This window comes from Macaca thibetana, chromosome 3 (genome assembly GCF_024542745.1).
Source record: "Macaca thibetana thibetana isolate TM-01 chromosome 3, ASM2454274v1, whole genome shotgun sequence".
In the NCBI taxonomy this organism is placed as follows: domain Eukaryota; kingdom Metazoa; phylum Chordata; class Mammalia; order Primates; family Cercopithecidae; genus Macaca; species Macaca thibetana.
This window is the reverse complement of record NC_065580.1, coordinates 86,027,951-86,048,751: the sequence shown is the minus strand read 5'-3', so window position 1 is coordinate 86,048,751 and position 20,801 is coordinate 86,027,951. Positions and strand designations below refer to the sequence as shown.

General features: G+C 35.4%; 1 protein-coding gene across 2 annotated transcripts in view; it reads left to right on the top strand.

Moving 5' to 3' along the window:
* AGMO (alkylglycerol monooxygenase) overlaps nt 1-20,801 on the top strand; it is a 351,653-nt gene that overhangs the window by 113,264 nt on the left and 217,588 nt on the right. For both annotated transcript variants that reach the window (XM_050783055.1, XM_050783056.1), the window contains exon 4: nt 8,579-8,682. In XM_050783055.1, coding sequence (XP_050639012.1) covers nt 8,579-8,682 — 104 coding nt within the window. The remainder of the gene's footprint in view (nt 1-8,578; nt 8,683-20,801) is intronic.

The following is a 20,801-nucleotide window of genomic DNA, read 5'->3' as shown; positions in this document are numbered from 1 at the left end:
GAGGCAGAGAACTAAGTGAAGAATGATTCAAAGTAGCAGAAGGAAGGGAGGGAGGGAAAAGCTACAGGATATGTTCTGGATTTTCTTTTTTTTTTTTCTTCTTTTGAGACGGAATCTCACTCTGTCACCAGGCTGGAGTGCAGTGATACGATCTTGGCTTACTGCGACCTCCGCTTCCTGGGTCCAACCGATTATCCTGCCTCAGCCTCCCAAGTAGCTGGGACTGCAGGCACACGCCACCACACCCAGCTAATTTTTGTATTTTTAGTAGAGATGGGGTTTCACCATGTTGGCCAGGATGGTCTTGATCTCTTGATCTCGTGATCTGCTCACCTTGGCCTCCCAAAGTGCTGGGATGACGGGCGTAGCTATCGTGGCTGGTCATGTTCTCAATTTTCTATAGACATCTCTTTGTAGCAGTAACTTTGAAAGGTTGATGATAAGAAAATATGTTACTTTGAGCTATACTAGTTCGTTACTTTTAGAAACATAGGCACCAGCTTACTAGTTTCCTAGGAAGTGCTTTCCCTATAGAACACAGTCTGTAAGAAACTGAGTGAAGAAGATAGACTGATAAATCACTGATATTTGTGGTTATTGCACCACATTCATATGTATTAATAAAAAAATAATAGTGAGGATGTATTACAGTTAGTTCACTGAGCAATAGCAAATCCCAGTGAATTAGCACAATGAATATTTATTTTTCATTCACAGCCTTGTTCAGTATGGGTCAGGGGATACTCTGCTCCATGCTGTCATTGAGGGACCCAGAATCCTTCCATCTGGTATCTTTGCATACCCTAGGGCTTTAGTGTTCTCTGCTAAATATTCATCATGTTGATTGCTGTTAGAGAGGAACAGAGAGATGGTGAAGAAGGCACACCAGTTCTTTACCTTGGCTCAAAGTAAAACATGTGATTGTCCCTCACACTGCATCATTATGAAACAGTTCCATAAACCCATCAAGGTGGTAAGGGGCTAGAAAATATAGTCTCTGCAACAAATAAAAAATTATTAATATGTAACAGGAATAATCATTATGTAAGTTATTAAATATTATTGTATCTCTGTTTCCTCATCTATAAAGTGGGAACTATAAAAATATCTACCTTCTAGTTCAGTTCTGGGAACTGTATGAGTTAATGCCTGTAAAGTGTTCTAAATATGGCCTACTACATGATAAGCATTCTTGCTTTTATGTGTTTATAATCTCTGATATTTATTATTATTACCAATAATATTGTAATCAATATTATTTAGATTTTTAAGCATTTTATTCAAATGACAATAAGCACCACATTATTTCTTGCTTTTGGATTGTATGGAAACAAAAGTTTAGGTTGAAGAGATGATAAATTCTTAAGGTACTTTTTACTTCATACTAAAAATCTATCGTCTTATTTTGATTAAATTTTGAGAGAATATTATCACACAAATGGAGACATCTTTTTAAAAATTCTGCATACCAGAACTTAAAAGTTTCCATCTGAACACAAATTAAAAAGAAAAAAAAAAACGTTTTAAAGTGTGATTACAGGATACAATAAAGGGACGGTATAGTGTTTGTCACAGTTTTAGCGCCATCCTAAAGTGACTCCTAAAGACTCATGGAACTTATTCTTCCAGAGAGATTATTTAATGTCTACATGTGGCCAAACATCCGGCCCGGTGGCTCACACCTGTAATCCCAACACTCTGGGAGGCCGAGGTGGGTGGATCACAAGGTCAGGAGATCGAGACCATCCTGGCTAACACAGTGAAACTGCATCTCTACTGAAAATACAAACACACAAAAAAATTAGCCAGGCGTGGTGGAGGGCACCTGTAATCTCAGCTGCTCAGGAGGCTGAGGCAGGAGAATGGTGTGAACCCTGGAGGTGGAGCTTGCAGTGAGTGGAAATCGCACCACTGCACCCCAGCCTGGGCGACAGTGTGAGACTCCGTCTGAAAAAAATAAAAAATAAATTAAAAAATAAAGTAAAAAATTTGGTTGCTCCTTCATAAGCCTGTTTTGTATGATGCTGAACATATGGCTATATAAAAAATATGTTGAACAAAAATATGGAGGCTCAGCCTTAGCAATTTGCGTTCTGATATTAAATGAGCAAGGATAGATTAGAAAAATTACAAGACGAAAGTTTCTATGTACTGAATGAATTAGCAATGCCATTTATTTTATCATCACCAACTTTATTTGTTGCTTTAGGAAGTGAATGAAGTTATGATGATAAGATCGATGGCATTTCTAGTTCATTCAATGAATAGAGAATAGTGAAAGAAAGTAGTATATATTTATTGTTATTCATGGGCTATTATATTTTTGAGTTAGACTTTAGTTTGGTAGCTTGAGTCTGTTACTAATTTTATTTCATTTACTTGGCTCAATTTATTATATTTATTTATCAATTATGCTTTGCTATTAAGAAAAGACAAAACAGACTTTTAAAGAATTCATTTTTATGGGCATCTCCAAGTTTGAAGGGATGATTGTTTTCAATATAAACTTAAAAATTCAATATTTATATTTAGATATCTTGTTAAAGACAGTTGCTACAATTCAAGAAATTTAACACTATCATTTAATAGCATGTGTTGAGCTCTTTAATGCCTTTTACATATTTGAAATTACCAAAGATGTGCCATGATTGTCCCAGAGAACACTTGGGCCCAGTCACCTCCATTTCTGAAGGATTAAAACAAAATCCAAAAGAGGAGAGAGTGTATCAAATAAGTCACTGCTGAGAAAGAGAAAAATGAAAAAAAAAGTTCTCCTTTAATAAAACTCATTTTTTCCATTCTTCCTTTCAATTTTATTTTCATTATTTATAAAATTAAAGGTTGGGATTAAGTAATTTCTAGACTCATGCAGCTTGCTATTGTATTTTGCAAAATGGTAGTGATGTTTGACACCACTAAAAGCATATTACGAGCACTTTATGCAACATTTAGCATACTGTACAATGACTATAGAACAGAAGAGCTATGCCTTAGTCCATTTTGTTCTGCTATAACAGAATACCTGAGGCTGGGGAATTTGTAATAAACAGGAATTTATTTTTCACAGTTCCTGTGAAGGTTCGATTCTGAATATTTAGATATTTCTCATTTTTCTGAAAAATTTCTCAAAAATTTCCTTTGTTTTTTGTTATATACACTGGAAAGCTAAATAAAACTGTCAAGTATACAAATTGGATTTCATGAAAATTAAAACTTTTGTTCTTTATGTGACACTATTTAAAAAAGGCTACGGTCTGGAAGAAAATAAATGCAAATCACATGTTTGATAAAGGACTTGTATGCAGAAGATACAAAGATGTCTCAAAACTTAAGAAAACAACTCATTTAAAATGTGGGCACAAATTTTGAACAGACACTTCAAAAAGAAGATACATAGATGGCAATTAGGTACATAGAGCCATTGTCATTACAGCAATGTAAATTAAATTTTCAAGGTGATACCACTGCATACCTATTATAATGGCTGTCAAATAAATACAAATAAAATTAATGATGGCAAGTGCTGCCAGAGATGTGGAGCAACTTGGACTCTCACACACTGCTGATGCTAATAATAAAAGGCACAGCCACTTTGGAAAACAATTTGATAGTTTCTTAACAAGCTAAATGTAGGCACATCATACAGCTCAATAATCCCACGCCTACGTATTTACCCATGTGAAATAAAATCTCATGTCCACAGAAAACCTCTATAATAACTACTTGATAGAAATTTTATCTGTCAAAAACTGGAAACAACTGAAATGCTCTTCAACTAGTGAATAGATAAAAACAAAACGAAATTGTGATATAGTCATTCAAGTGGAATACTAATGATAAAAAGGAAAAACTCATAAAAACAGCAAAATGGAGGGATCTTTAATCCATTATGCTAAATGAAAAAAAGACAACAGACTCAAAAGGCTAAAAATACTATATGATGTTATTGACAGGATACACTTAAAAAGGCAAAACTAAAAGGAAAGAAAACAAATCATTGGATGCTAGCAACTGAGAATGGGGTGGGGGTGGGAGTGAGGGGTTTTTGACCACTGCATTAATTATCTATTGCTTGTAACAAGTTAGGAGCTTAAAACAAGAAATGCTTATTATCTCCTAGTTTCTGTGGGTTAGAAATTGGGGCATAGTTTAGGTGAATGTCTCTGGCTCAAGTTCTTTCAGGAGGTTGCTGCTAGTCGGTTCAGGTCTTTGCAGACTGCAGTGTCATTGGACTGCTCACATGGAGAAAGATCTGCATCCAAACTCTGTTACATGGTTGTTGGCAGAATTCAGTTCTTCATGGGGCTTGGACTGAGGAGCTCAGTTCCTTGCTGGCTGGTTAGCCCACTTCCCTGACATATGTATTTCTTCAAAGGGCGCTCATAACAAGGTAGCCAGCTTTTTCTTAGAGAGTGTTTGAGTGTAAGAGAGGACAGCCAAGACACAAGCTACTATCTTCTTTAAACCTGGTATCAGAAGTGACATGCCATCATCTTTGCTAAATTTCTGTTTACTAGAAGAAAGTCACTAAATCTAGCTCACACTCAAAGACAGGAGATTATAAAAGGCATGAACACCGTTGGACAGGAATCACTGGGGGCCATTCTAGAGGCTGCGTTGCCTAGTTAGCCCTTTGGACCTCAGTGATTTATATTTCTCCCACATTCAAAAGATGCTCACTTCTTTCCTGTTCCCAAAAGTTTCATTCCACTGCATTATCAGTTCAAAGTCCAGAACTTGAATTATCTGAAACAGGAAACCATCTTGAAGTCTGACTACCACAACCACAAAAAGGCGGTGGGGGAACTCCATGGGGTAGTAAAATTGTTCTGTATCTAGATTGCAGTAATCATTGAACAACGGCATTTGTTAAAAACTCATAGAACCGAACATTAAAAGAAGATGGATTTTGTTGTATGTAAGTTACATCTTCATAAAAATATTGAAAAGGAAATTCAAAAATACAACACAGACCACACACACACAGTACATAAAATGTTGACCAAATGAATGGAAGTGTTGGCCAATATATTAATAAAATATACAGAATTACATTTGGCACTAGAAAGCAGCATAATTATTTCTAATTATATCATTGAAAAATTATAATAACATATATGTATTAATATTATCTATAATTTGCTTACAGAAAAAGAAAAATATTATTGAACAGAATGTATAATTATATGAAGTCTTTCACAGAAGCTTATTCTCAATAATATCTTTTTCTCCTCAATATTTGTTTTCACTTCTTAAAACAGATAATTCATCAATTCAAGTATTAGGAAAGATGATCATATAAATGCACTGTTAAGTTTTTCTCATTTTGTTCACAAAAGAACTACTGGAATAACTTTCCATAAAATGCATTTTTATAACTACTTTTGTAACAATAATTTACCTCCAATAAGCTGAATATAGACTATGAAACAAATTCAGTATTCCTTGTTTTTTTACCAATTCTGAAAATGAGGTGAGGCAGTAGGATCCTGTTACTGTGCCCTGTTTGTACAGCTGTACCTCATTGAATGAGGCTTGTGTTACACACAGTTTGTGATAGGAAGTAAATGCTTTTGAAACAACTAAAGAGATAGATCTTTAACCTCCACCTTTGTGGATTCTTTGTTTCACCGGTTAGCTTCTGTAGAGGGTACCAGGAAGTGGCTCCCAATATATATTATAATTCTCTAATGGAACCTCGTCTGATTAGCTCATCCTCTTGTTAACTCATTTTGTGGCTGCATTAGAATGAATTTTTTAAAAACAAATCCTGACAGGTCAAAAACTAGACAATGTATTGATTTTAATGAAGGTTTATAAGTCACAAGTTATAAAATGTTCAGCAGTGAGTATGTTCTTTTTTTTTTTTTTTTTTTTTTAAATTTATTTATTATTATTATACTTTAAGTTGTAGGGTACATGTGCATAACGTGCAGGTTTGTTACATATGTATACTTGTGCCTTGTTGGTGTGCTGCACCCATCAACTCGTCATTTACATCAGGTATAACTCCCAATGCAATCCCTCCCCCCTCCCCCCTCCCCCCTCCCCATGATAGGCCCCGGTGTGTGATGTTCCCCTTCCTGAGTCCAAGTGATCTCATTGTTCAGTTCCCACCTATGAGTGAGAACATGCGGTGTTTGGTTTTCTGTTCTTGTGATAGTTTGCTAAGAATGATGGTTTCCAGCTGCATCCATGTCCCTACAAAGGACACAAACTCATCCTTTTTGATGGCTGCATAGTATTCCATGGTGTATATGTGCCACATTTTCTTAATCCAATCTGTCACTGATGGACATTTGGGTTGATTCCAAGTCTTTGCTATTGTGAATAGTGCCGCAATAAACATACGTGTGCATGTGTCTTTATAGCAGCATGATTTATAATCCTTTGGGTATATACCCAGTAATGGGATGGCTGGGTCATATGGTACATCTAGTTCTAGATCCTTGAGGAATCGCCATACTGTTTTCCATAATGGTTGAACTAGTTTACAATCCCACCAACAGTGTAAAAGTGTTCCTATTTCTCCACATCCTCTCCAGCACCTGTTGTTTCCTGACTTTTTAATGATCGCCATTCTAACTGGTGTGAGATGGTATCTCATTGTGGTTTTGATTTGCATTTCTCTGATGGCCAGTGATGATGAGCATTTTTTCATGTGTCTGTTGGCTGTATGAATGTCTTCTTTTGAGAAATGTCTGTTCATATCCTTTGCCCACTTTTTGATGGGGTTGTTTGTTAGCAGTGAGTATGTTCTAAAGAGAAAATGGTGTTTAGATTACTTCAAGATCTCTATCTGTAAGCGGTTTTCAAACTTTAGGGGATTCATCAAATTTATTACCTCTTAATCAACTTCCACTTCACATCTGAAGATGTAAAGTGCCACAAGGGTCTTTGTATATTTCTTAGGTACAGCCATTAGGCTTATCAATAAACCAGATAATTTAGTTCTATGTTATTTCAAAGATTATGACTGGATATTTTTAGAAGTCATTATGGTGAAGTAGTTCTCTTTTGTGTAAGAACAATTTCCTTAATTGCTGGCAGAGAAATACAATGTCATTCCTACAAATGATTAAAATAATCCTACAAATGATCCCAACCAATTGGGATCTAAGTTACATGTCTGCTGATGGTTGATGACAATACATGTTCCACTGAAAAATATATGACTTTAATAAAAATGGCATTTGTTATCTGTTCATAATATTCCTTATTATACAGAATTAAGTCCTTCTTATATCTATGAGCTACCATTTGTTTATCAAGACTTTTTGTTTAACAATTTTGTTTGGTAATTCTCTACACAGACTGTTCAGAGAACTTTCATTTTGAAAGAAATGGACAAAATTTACCCAGATTGAATATATATATATATGATTATAATTTTCATAAAAAATTCTAAAATTATTCTGCTATGTACTATGCATTTTAACTGTCAGTATACGGCAAATGCAAAGACAATTAACTTGATATTTCCAGTTCTAGGTCCACTGGTTAGTTCCTATACATCCAAGCCTCAAAGATTTAATTTCTAATCTATACTGGCAAGGATATGATGATCAGGTCACATAGCTAATTCCATTTCGTGGATTTGTAGCAAAAGACTAAACATAAGTTACTTTAGCTAAGAACATATTTTTTAAAACTGAATAGAGTATAATGTGACATTTTGATCTCTGATTTTGTTAGGAAATGAAAAATGGCAATACAATTTAGAAATATGGGCAGAATAAAAAAATGACTTGTACTATTTGTGTCAGCTACTTAGGGGATCAACACAGTGTCATATTGGTTGTAAAAATTTTTATAAAAGGCCACTCTTCTTTGGAGTCTGTATGAATTCCAAGACAGTATGAAAGCAATCTGTACAGTGCTTGATGAAAATAAACAACAATCATTTTCTTTTTTATGAACACAAATAAAACTATGTGGGAAAATTTAGAAATGATTTAGTATTTTGGTAAGGTATGCGAAAACCATAGGTAACTGTTACCTAATATATTTTTGTAAATAAAAGAATATCTGAGACCTTAGTGCAAAATACTACTATGCTATGCTTTGCTTCTTATTCCAACAGATTTTGAGACTTCTCAGAAAGCCATGAGGAAACAATTTCATTAATATTTTATTCCAAAATTTCCATACCAATTTCTCCCATCAGATCATTTTTCTTTAGTTAGAAACATGTTATCACATGCTGAAAAATCATCACTATCCATTGAGTGTATTGTCACAACATTACCAGCTAGCTTTTATAATCTGTCATATTATAATATGTTAGCAAAGTGTAAATTTTGGAATTAATGTCAGCTTGTTGGAGGCATTTAATTATAACATATAAACTATACGTATTTATTGGCTATGCTTTCAATTTTATTTATTTACAGTGCATACAGTCTCTGGTTCCAAAAATTATTTCAGGCAGCATATTTTAATTATAATTATATTGGCCAGCTTTTACAGAGATGTTCCAGATTTTTATTCCTCACTCAACAGAGCAGCATGCATAACTGAAAATGGAAGTTGCTTTGTTCTTATTCTCATGGCTCATTGCAAATTATGTGTTTTGCAGAAGTTAATATTATGTGGGCCGGACACCAAACACATCATAGTTCTGAAGACTATAACTTATCCACAGCACTGAGACAGTCTGTCCTCCAGTTATATACTTCCTGGGTAAGTTGTATGAAATGGAATAAACATGGTACTCTAATTTGTTTTTAAGTCTCAGCTATTTCTATTTCCTCAAAACAACAACAACAACAACAATAACAACAACAACAAAAAAACACTAATAGAAGGTGTTTTACTAAAATGCTTCTTTCTTCTCTGTAAGGCCAGATGCTAAAATCTTTCTTTTCCTTCTGTGAGGCCAGACACACATGAAGCAAATGCTGTTTATCAATAGAAGTATTTTATTTGACCCAGAAACTCAACTTAAAGTATATGGCAATGTGAGAAAGCAGAATGACTATTTTTTAATTTACTGTAACCCAGGAGGGTGATGTATAGATAAGGTATCTCCATTCAAATATATGTAAACAAGGTTTTCAGTAAAAATTTTTTAAAGTGTTTTTTTTTAAACTAATTCTCTAAAATCTACTTGAATGCTTTGCTTTTTGTTATCATATTAGATCAATAACATGATCCAAAAATGTTTGGCTCTAAAATATTCTCACACAAGGAAATGACAAGATTAATGAATACCAGAAATAGCCTCTACTTGTGGAGTTCTTTTGACTCATGGGGAAACCCTGATCTACTTGATAACAACCCTTTTTTTGTCATCATCCTTGCTTAGCTCTTCTTGGTTATGAAAATACATGATACTGAAATGTATGTTGAACAGTGAGCTAGAAAGTCAGAGTAACTGATGTGTAAAATCAGTAATCATGCATACTTAATATTGGTGTGTAAAGTCAATAAGCTATTTCTTAACTATAAATTACAATGATCAAACATTTGCATGGTTCAAAATACTTTGCAAGGTAGTTTTGTTAGATACCATTTAATGAGTATGTTCTATGTGCCGCTCTTCTAAAATCTCTTTATATATTGACTTATTTCATCTTCACAACAGCCTTCATACACAGGAATTATTATAGCTCTTATTTTAAAATAGTAGAGCTGAGTCTATAGTTCAGTCACACAACTAATAAAGGAAAAAGTAGAACTTGAACTCCTGCAGCCTGGTTCCAGGGCCCTTGATCTTAATCTCTGCACTCGAATGCTCTTCTACATGCCTCCATATTGTTTTTCACTTCTGTTATCTCTCCTAATCCTCATAAATAAGCCTATGGTTCTCTAGATCAAGTATTATCATTCTCAGGGAACTGAAGATCAGTGAGGTTAATTACACAGCTAGTAAATGATAAAGCCAAGTACTTGAAACCAGATGTATTATACGTCATAGAAAAATACACTGACATGTGTGCTAACCCAAACAGCAGCATAGGCAAAACAAATCTATAAGCCACGGATGGCACTAATACATTTCCTGGAATGGATCTTAACAGAAATTCAACCCCAAACTCCCATACTATAGACCTGTGATGATGCTTGTATTATTTTTCTAGAGCTGCAATAAGAAGATATTACTAACTGGGTAGCTTAGAAAAACAGAAATTTATTATCTCACAGTTCTGGAGGCTACAAGTCAAGTCAAAATCAAGGTATTGCCAGAGCAATGCTCCTCTAAAGGCATGAGGAAAAGATCTTTTCTGGTTCTCTCTCTTAGGTTCTGGTTCTTTCTGGGCTTGTGACAACATAATTCTTATTTTCACATGGCATTCTTCCTGTTTCTTTGTCCAAATTTCCTTTTTAGGAGGATACCAGGCATATTGGTTTAGGGAATCACCATACTCCAGCATGACCACATCTTAACTAATTACTTCTACAACAACCCTGTTTCGAAATAAGGTCACATTTAGAGAGTTTCAGGACTCAGATTTCAACATGTGAATTTGGGTAAGGAAGGCACTATTCAATTCAAGAAACACTTCTAAGCAATATACGTGGAAAGGAAATATGTATATGTTCATAACCTATAGCTTGTGCTGGAACTCTGGATGATTAAATACAAACAAAATCACTGCCTGTTTTACAGCTGCATAGTTCAAGATTGGACTAAGGCTTCAGGGCAGTTAATGAAGGGGAAAACAGAGCCTGTGATGGAGGAAAGGGGTACTGTTCATTCCTCCTTCTTAAAAAATTGCTGCATTAATACAGCTTTTCAAAAGGCCAAAAATATAGGCTGGATATATGGCTAATGAAAATTACAGTCTCCAAAATCTTTACTCTCTTCTGACTTACATATTTCTCTTTTATTAAAGACAACTGAAATCTCCAGTAGTTGCATTTTCAGAGAGAAAGCCTCCAATAAAGGAAGTAGCTGCATTTGAAGTTGCTCTGGGGAAATCAATGCAGTTCATTAATTACCTGAGGAATTATCAAAGGGAAAAATTATCAGAGCATCATTGACTTCAGAACTAGAAGAAATCTTGGAGATGATATATTTAAGTCATCTATTTTCAAAACTATAAATATGAATCTAAAAGGAGCCCACGACATCGGTATTGAACAATGCCAGGTTGGAGCTTGAGTCCAGTTTATTGTAATCTCTATCTTGGCTTCTTCTGTGTACTTTTCTTTATTAAGTCAATGCATACAAAGTAACAAAGCAGCAAAAATCTATGTAAAATGAGGCTCACACTTGTTTTATTGCCAGAATAATTTGTCTTTACAAACTCATGCCATGTTGTTACGGAATGTGCTGAATAAGGAAATGAACATTGAGAATGCATGACAAGCTGCTAAATATTTTTGGAGGGGGAATGCGGGAACGTGCATGGTGGGAAATGAGATATAGGGATTGCAAGTCAGCCTGGATTCTAACCTAGCATTTCTAGGTCCCTTGGAAGATAAGATGTGATGGTTAAAGGCTTGAAAGAGGACTTTCTAGACATCAAAATTATAAAGCACACTTCAGGTCTCCTCGTTTTTGTTGAGTCATTTGTTAAGATTTTCCTCACCAACATTTTTACATAAGGCCTATAATTTGGCAGGTACCAAGGTAATAATGTATTTTAGAACAAATAATAAATGGGCCACATCTTTGAAAAGAAAATTGATTTGTGAAATGAAATGTGAAATTAAGCTCATTTCACATTGAAATATGAAATTAAGTATATTTCTTCCATATTACTAAGAAAATTAAAGCAGCAGAACTTTTGAAGATGTTACACATAAGAATTCAACTTTCTAGAATTTCTAACCATATTATTTGCATTTTAAGCCAATTTTAAGCTTAATATTACTCACCAAAAGGGAGGGCTGTTGATAGAGTGTCATTTTAAGTGAGACTTCTTTACTGCATATACACTGCAATATATGCTTTTGCATGCCACTTCAATCTTTGATTATACATCTTACTATAATGCCTTAAGAATAATACTCTATCCAATTTGCTAATAATAAAATAATAATAATAAAATGTGTTTAAATTCATGGATGTCATATAAAATATAACAGTGTAAGGATTATAACTTCATTTTTGCTGACATTATACATAAAGTACTTGAATGCTGAAATTTTATATTCAAAGCAAAGCCACTGAAGTGCGTGAAAAAATACTGCATCTGGATGGAACTCGAAAACAGAAGAAGAATGTTAGAGATTAAATATACAAAATCCCAACTAGTAAAATCTAAATAAAGTGTGGAATTCAGTTAATACTAACGTACCTGTGGGTTTCTTAGTTGTGGCAAATGCAGCATAACGATGTGTTAGCAATAGGGGAAACCAAGTGAAGGATATAGGATGACACTTTTTTTTTTTTTTTTTTTTTTTTTTTTTTTGAGACGGAGTCTCGCCCTGTCGCCCAGGCTGGAGTGCAGTGGCGCAATCTCGGCTCACTGCAAGCTCCGCCTCCCGGGTTCACGCCATTCTCCTGCCTCAGCCTCCCGAGTAGCTGGGACCACAGGCGCCCGCCCCTGCGCCCGGCTAATTTTTTCTATTCTTAGTAGAGACGGGGTTTCACCATGGTCTCGATCTCCTGACCTTGTGATCCGCCCACCTCGGCCTCCCAAAGTGCTGGGATTACAGGCGTGAGCCACCACGCCCGGCCAGGATGACACTTTTAGGAGAGTTGTTTTTATTGCAGCACTTCTGAAAATACTAAACTACTATAAAATAAAGTTTATTAAAAACACAGCTACATGTACATGTGTACATGTTTATACTCAGAGCCACTATACATTTTGTGTCTACTATAGAAAAATATTAGAATGAGCCATCAACAATAGACACTGTTTCCTGGGAATCCTAGAGTATTTTAAAGAGCAATAGATGTATCAGCCAATATTACTTTTAATTGGATATTATCCTAAAGAAACTCTTCATTTTTTCGTTCTTTATCTCTCAACCCATCACCCACTGTTTCCTTTTCAGACCACCACTCAAATGAAGCTAAATGTGCCTATAGTTTAGAGAAAAGAATATAATACACTCCTTATCACATGCAGAGCTAGTCAAAACTTGGTTCCGTCTCTCCAGTTTCATCTTTCACACACTCCATTGTCATCCCATCTCCAATTTAACGATTTTCACTTCTCTCAATCTACCGTGCCATAATGCATTGGTATTTCTTTGCACAAGACATTACCTCTGCCTGGAGAATTATTTTCCCTTTACCTCTGATTGTTCTATCCTTCCAAAAAAGATTTTCCAGCCCAGGCTGGAATGCAGTGTGTGTCTCAGCTCACCGCAACCTCCATCTCCTGGGTTCAAGCGATTCTTTTGTCTCTGCCTCCTGAGTAGCTGGGATTACAGGTGGGCACCAACATATCCAGCTAATTTTTTTGTATTTTGTAAAGATGGCATTTTGCCATGTTGCCCAGGCTGGACTTCAACTCCTGGCCTCAAGTGATCCACCTGCCTCAACCTCCCAAACTGGTGGGATTACAAGCATGAGCCACTGCACCTGGGGAAGATTTTGGATTTTGTTTGTTTGGCTCCATAAAACCCTTGCATTTATCTATTGTAGTACATAACAGTTTTCATTATTGTATTTATGGTGGCCTATAAACTTTAAAAGAAATTAGTCAGGCCGGGCGCGGTGGCTCACGCCTGTAATCCCAGCACTTTGGGAGGCCGAGGCGGGCGGATCACAAGGTCAGGAGATCGAGACCACGGTGAAACCCCGTCTCTACTAAAAATACAAAAAATTAGCCGGGCGCGGTTGTGGGCGCCTGTTGTCCCAGCTACTCGGGAGGCTGAGGCAGGAGAATGGCGTGAACCCGGGAGGCGGAGCTTGCAGTGAGCCGAGATCGCGCCACTGCACTCCAGCCTGGGCGACAGAGCGAGACTCCGTCTCAAAAAAAAAAAAAAAAAAAAAAAAAAAGAAATTAGTCTACTTTTCACTGCTGTATACCTAGTATATATAAGTGTCTACTAAAGAGTTAGTGGCTAATAAATGTATATTATGTAAATGAATGAAATAAAAACTATTATGGTTGTCAAAATAAATTTGGCAATGGAAATATTTTTGCTAAATTAACTAGGGTCAGGCCAATGTGAAACTAATAAAGAGTACGATGTGTTAAATAATTTAAATTTGTCATTCATTTAAATATTTTTATTTAATAGACACTCCAAAAATTACAGTATAGGATATATAGTTTATTTACCTTTTGCAATAAAATATATTTGAACATATTTGTTTTATCTATAAATTCAGTATTGAACAGAAAATAGTGAGCTATCTGCCTTCTAAGAATTTAGTATTTCTCTCAAAAGCATAATAAATTAATGACAAATGCACTTAATTTAAATTACTAGAGTGAGTGAATTTTTTAGTCCTGTCATGTCTTTCCACCTTTAAAATTGCTATGTTCTCTAGGTTGGTATTGAAATTAATTTTATAAGATTTAGCACAATATGTTTATAACATATTAGCAACCTTAAAAAAGGTAAATTTTACCCACCATGAGAAAAAATAAATACAATTGGGCTGGGTGTGATGGCTCTCGCCTGTAATCCCAGTACTTTGGGAGGCTGAGGCAGGCAGATTGCTTGAGCCCAGTAGTTCAAGACCAGCCCGGGCAATATCGCAAGATGCTGTATCTACAAAAAATAAAATAAATTAGTCAGGTGTGGTGGTGCACGCCTGTAGTCCCAACTACTCAGGAGGCTGAGTGAGATGTGAGGATCACTTGGTACCCGGAGGTCGAGGCTACAGTTATTTGTGGTGGGTCCACTGCACTCCAGCCTGGGTGACAGAGCAAGACCCTCTTTCTCAAAAAAAAAAAAAAAAAAATAAAAAAATATATATATATATATATATAAAATTATGACATTAAATTATGAAAATCTCATAAAACCATTATTACATTTTCATATAGAGAACATATAAATCAATGATGATCTTATTATATTTGAGCATAATTTAAAATATATTCATTATATTTAGGAAACAGTAAATAGCAATTAACTAGAAATAAAGAAAACTGAGTCCCACGCTAGTTTAGCTGTTTACTCATTTTGCTAATTTGAACCAACAAATTAATGTTTGAGTCTCAGTGATTTTGCATATGAAATAGACCTCTTAATATTTACTCTGCCTCCTCATGTGGTTATTTTGAAGATCACTTTGTGAGTGTGGAAATTCTCTGAAATATATCAAGTATGATTCTTATGTGTGATATTATTTTTATATTACATATAAGACTGCAGAGAAAACTTAGTGAAATCTCAGATCTTTTCATTACATTGTACTCCCTGCCAAACTACATAAGCAAAGACTGTTTTTCAATATGTGGGAGTTGGAGTTATATGAAGACAAATGTGAACAAATAAAGATATAAGAAACTAACAACTTTGATGTAACGCATTTGAATGCACTGGGGATAAATTCTCATAACTCTTTGTCACAGAAGGAAAGCATGCATTAAGCCCCCATGAAGTAAAGAAACAAAACTTCTCTCAGAACTTTGCCTCGGCACTCCAAGGCATTCCTTCTTCACCCTCATCCAGCATTTAAAAATGACTAATAAGACAAAGTTTATGTCCATTAAAGAAATGAGACTCTTGGATAGTTTGAATCATTGCTAGTATCAAAGACTAATGCTAGCATGCATCAGGAAAATGGAATTAATTATTCTGTAGCTTACAGAAATATTCAAAGTCATTTTGAAATTTGGTAAAAATTAAAATTATTCTCTGATTTTCAGTGTTTTTCTTTTCAGAGATTTGATAGTCATTTGCAGTCCTCCTAATGAATGATAAACAAGAGGAAGCAGATTGAGTTTCCTCTAAAGTTGCCACATATTTAAAATATACAAGTGGCTAAAAATGTAAACTCCTTTATTTGTCATTGTTCTTATTTTGATAGTGCATCACTCATTTTTTTCCATATATAATTTTGACTAGCCAGGCCAATCATGGTGGCAGAGATTGGGGATATAACGATAAGTAAGAAGTGAGCTTTTGTTCTCAAGGTGATGGTTTTGCTTGGAGGGAGTCATGTAAGTGAACAGTCATTGCCACAAATTTTGAAGGTTTTAGAGAGAAGTGTTTTGCACTGAGAACTGCTATGGGTCAAGGAAAGCTTCATAGAAGAAATAAAGCTTGAAGCAAATCTGTAATGAATAAAATTTTGCAATGGAGGAAGTTGTACGTAGAATATTATGTAGAAGGACAACATCTGTAAAAACACAAAATTATAGAAAAATATAATAAATTTTAGGAATAACAAGAAAAATGTGTAGTGTGTGTATTAATTTCCTGGGGCTGCTGTAACAAAGTACCCAAAGCTAGATGGCTTAGAACAACAGAAATTTATTATCTTACAGTCCCAAAACCTGGAAGCCTGACATCAAGATGGCAGCAGGGTTAGCTCCTTTTGAGGGCTGTGAGGGAGACTCGGTTCCATGCCTCCCACCTAGATTCTGGTTGTTTGCAGCTTTGGCATTCCTTTGCTTGAAGATGCGTCATTGAGATCTCTGCCTTTGTCTTCATGTGCCATTCTCGCTGTGTGCATGTCTGTCTCTGTGTCTAAATTTCCCCTTTATATACAAAGACCAGTCCTCCTGGATTAGGACCCATCTAATTTTAACTTGATTACCTCTGTAAAGATGCTATTTCCAAATAAAGACACATTCTGAGGTACTGGGTGCCAGAGTCTCACATATCATGTTAGTGAAAATCAATTCAACTCATAACAGTATGAGTATGGCTAGAACATAGGATGTATAAAATGGTGGAATGGGGTCAAAAGGAAATGGTTAAGTGCATAGAAATGAGACCAGAAAGATAGACATAGGTTACTTAATGACTTTCTAAATAGAAACACAAACCCTTATTTCAAACATAAAATCTAAGTAGATATGTCTTAAGGACAGAGATCAATACTCTCTATCTATAATCATGTAATTCTGATCTATGTCATTACCAATCATAGACTTAAGGAATGTGGCACATACTATTTGATTCTTCAATCATTAGTTTCTCAATTCTGATGAACATTTTTTAGTTGCTTTTTCTCTAAATTAATATTATAAAAATAAATAAAAATCCTAGAAATAGATACATTAGTAATGTTAATGAAATGTTTCTGAACTATTAAAATAAAGCAGACATGAATTCTAGAGTTCAAAAGTTTTTTTGTTTTTCATTTATTTGAAAGTAATTTTATGTTTACCATTTAGCCACTTGCTTAGCAGCTTAGTCGTGGAGTACTTTACTCTCTCACCTCCTACATTTTCTATTTGTCATTGTCTCCTTACTTTACTTCTTACCTCGTCCAAATTAAGATGCCTAATTTCCATGACTCTGTGAAGGACAGTCTGGAGTACTTTACTCTCTCACCTCCTACATTTTCTGTTTGTCATTGCCTCCTCACTTTACTTCTTACCTTGTCCAAATTAAGATGCCTAATTTCCATGACTCTGCGAAGCACAGTCTGCATGCTCTGCTGAAATCCTGTGCCTTGAAATCTTCAGGCCATGAGTAAATCCAGTCATCTACCCTCTTCACTCCCACATCCAGATTGCTGAGTGCTACGGGCTTCCTCTTGCACCAGGTCAGCAGTTTGGTGCCCCTCCATGTATGGATTCAGATCCAACTGATTCCTAAACACTGTGTACCAAGTCATGAACAGGAGACTGCTCTATTTTCTCCTCTCTACCTTGGGGAAACTCTTCAGAATTTCATGGTCTCTTCAAGATCTCTTCCCCACTCCTGCCTCTTGAACATATTTGAAACTTCAAAGAGAAATGTGAGTTTTTTCTTTTTTTCAGTTTTCCTTATCTAGTCTTCCCTGTTCATACATATTCAATTAAAATTCATGAACTCACAAGTGATGAACATGCATTCTTACCTCTAGTTTTATAGAAAATGCTCACCTCTCTTCAGTTGGTCTAATCCTTAGGTTGGTGACATTGCTCTTACCTTATATTTTTTTCTCTTGGACTTTGTCCTATCAGATAGTCTTGGCATTTTCTCTCTTCGTTTCAACTGCCTCCTTCTGAATAAGCCATAAATATAGTAAGATCTCTCACATTAAAAAAATAAATACACGGGTAATATCTCCTCCCTCATCCATTGTTTTATTGCAGGAATACATTCAGCTGTCTCCTTTTTTGTTATCAGAGAAACATAGAAGTCATCCCTGTTTTCATTTTGTTACCTCCTCTGGCTGATTCTTAAACTTACTAACTTGGGTTTGTGAATTTTAGGTCTGCATTCTAGGCCTACTGTTCTGCTGATTCATACTTGCAAATTCCATGTCACTTCTTTTTTTTCAGTTCCTGTCTCACTTGGACACTAACTGGGAGTCTTCTCTCTCTCTTAAAAATTTCTCATCGTATCTGATAATGCTAGCTACTAGATCTTTCCCACCTCTGAGACTATCCTGTATCAGCCTCATTTATGGCCACTCTTTCTGACTGCTCACAGAGTTGCATCTTCGGCTAGCTTCCCACTGTGGACACACCTATAAGCCAAATAAAATTGATATTTGCACGACACCCATATCAACAAGTTCAAACAAGACACTTGCTGATTCCCTGAGATGTAATTCCAGACAGATGTTTCCAAAATCTTACTCAATAGCTTCCTGGACACACACCTCATAGACCCCAACACGACATTCCTCAAGTTGAACTTTACCACCTATTCTTCCTGTTCACCTTCTTGGTGAACAATATCGCCAATAGACAAGCCAGAAATCTGAGTGTCTTCTGACACTGCTACATGCCTCTCAACTCCTATGTTTGAATAGCTGCCAAATCCTTAAATCTGTTGCATGTACTTTACTGCTCCATCCTCTTGGCTACTGCTGTGATTAAATATGCATCACTTTTCTCTGGACTATTGAAATAGGTTCCAAACATATTTTTATATTTTCTATTTCTTACATGCTTAAAAAGATGTGAATTGTTTCCTTATGCCTAATCTTCTTGAAATGGTTCCCTTCTCTGGTTTAGCCACTGTCTAAATTATTTTTCTGTGTTGGCTGTGAGGCACAGACATACTGAAGACTCACTGATGAAGGCTATCAATTGTTTCTTTAGAAAAATGCACACTCTCCCATGCACACGGGCTCACACGTTGTTATGGCAGCATCAGGAGATTCGTGGATTCCCTGAGGTCTGTCCAGAAACCCCATGGTCCAACCTGATTTCTAGCCACACTACTCTCCAACACCTTCTATGATATCAAACATGTGTAGCTCCCCCTAAATGCCAGGTTGTTTCTTGCTTCATAATACTGTCTCACACAACCCCTGCTTGCCACGTTCACTTAGTAAGAGAATAAAATCCACTCATCTTCTGTCTGTTAGCCTTAGATCGCCTTCAGGCTTGTACTCATTCTTTCCTCAAACATATAGGTCTGGGTTGTTTCTCTCCATTATAGCCCTATTATATATGACTTCTACAAGACAATAAAATAACCTAGGGTAGACAGTGTAATTTAAAGCTAAAGAAACTAAGAGTCTGAATGACATAGGTTTGAATGCATGGTAGATATGGATGTATTTGGTAAACGGTATAATGTCCCTAATCCAGCTACCAAGTTACTCTGAGTTTGAGGAAGAAGTTTCTTCAGTCGAGTTAGTACCATATAAAGATTTATAATGGAAGTGGCCTTTAAATTGGTTTTATAAGCTATGTAGGATTTGGAAATGCAAAGTTTGCAGGTAGAGAAGAAAAGTGAGAATTCTCTTACCTGGACAACATTTACTAAGTGCTTTCCATTGTAAAAATTAGAACCTTGATTGTGTCATTAGACCCTTTTTCTAGAACTGTATTAATCATAAGTAATTATCACTCATGTGATTCATGTGAATTATTTCCTCACCTATATTTTTTGTTAGAAATATGATATTTTGGAATTCATAGTGAGCTTATTTTTCCATTGGTCAGTTCCTCATTATATTACCAATATGTAAGATTTAGCACACTGTTTCATAAAATGAGTTCAGAAAATATAATCCTATGGAAAACTCATCAAGAAAGTAGTCTGTGTGCTAATAGACTTGTGATTCACATTAGCATGGTAAAAGCTCTTAAAAGACCTGTGTTAAAGAAACTTTGCTTGTTTAATTTACCCCTTCACGACTTCTCTGATCATATAACCACATTTTCCATAATAGCTGGTATTATTTCAAGGGACTACTTCTCCACACTTTGGGAAATGATAATGAACTATAAATATTCATCTGCTATGCATAGTCTTTCCAAACAGAACTACTTATTAACCATCCAAAATAAGTTGTTTTATAATTTTTCTCACCTCTCAAAGAGGAGATTCCAAAATACCCCTCAACTTAGAGAACTTATATCATAGGCCATATATGTTTTGCAAGTACTTTGCTATTAACCTATTGGGGGATAATTGTTTTAATACATTATGAAACAATCAAATCATAGTAGCACAGATGTTTTGGAACAGAAAGGATGACTATATTTTAAATGGTTTTCCCCTCCACCACTAATTTCAGGAACCTGAAGCCTAGAGAAGCTTAAGAACTTAGTAAATATCACTAAGTGGAACTATGGCCTAAAATTTGACTAAGTCTCTAGTGGACTATGGATTAAAGTGGAACCATGGACTAAAAATTGATCTATTGAATAAGAGCCCAGTATTCTTTTGCTCACTAATCTATTCCATTGCTTAATAACCCATTTATATTTTAAAAATTCTACTTATGATGACAGCTGAAATTTTTTATGACAGATTTGTAAACAAGAACTAGACGAGTTTTAAATGCATCATCATTGCTAAATATCCTTGAA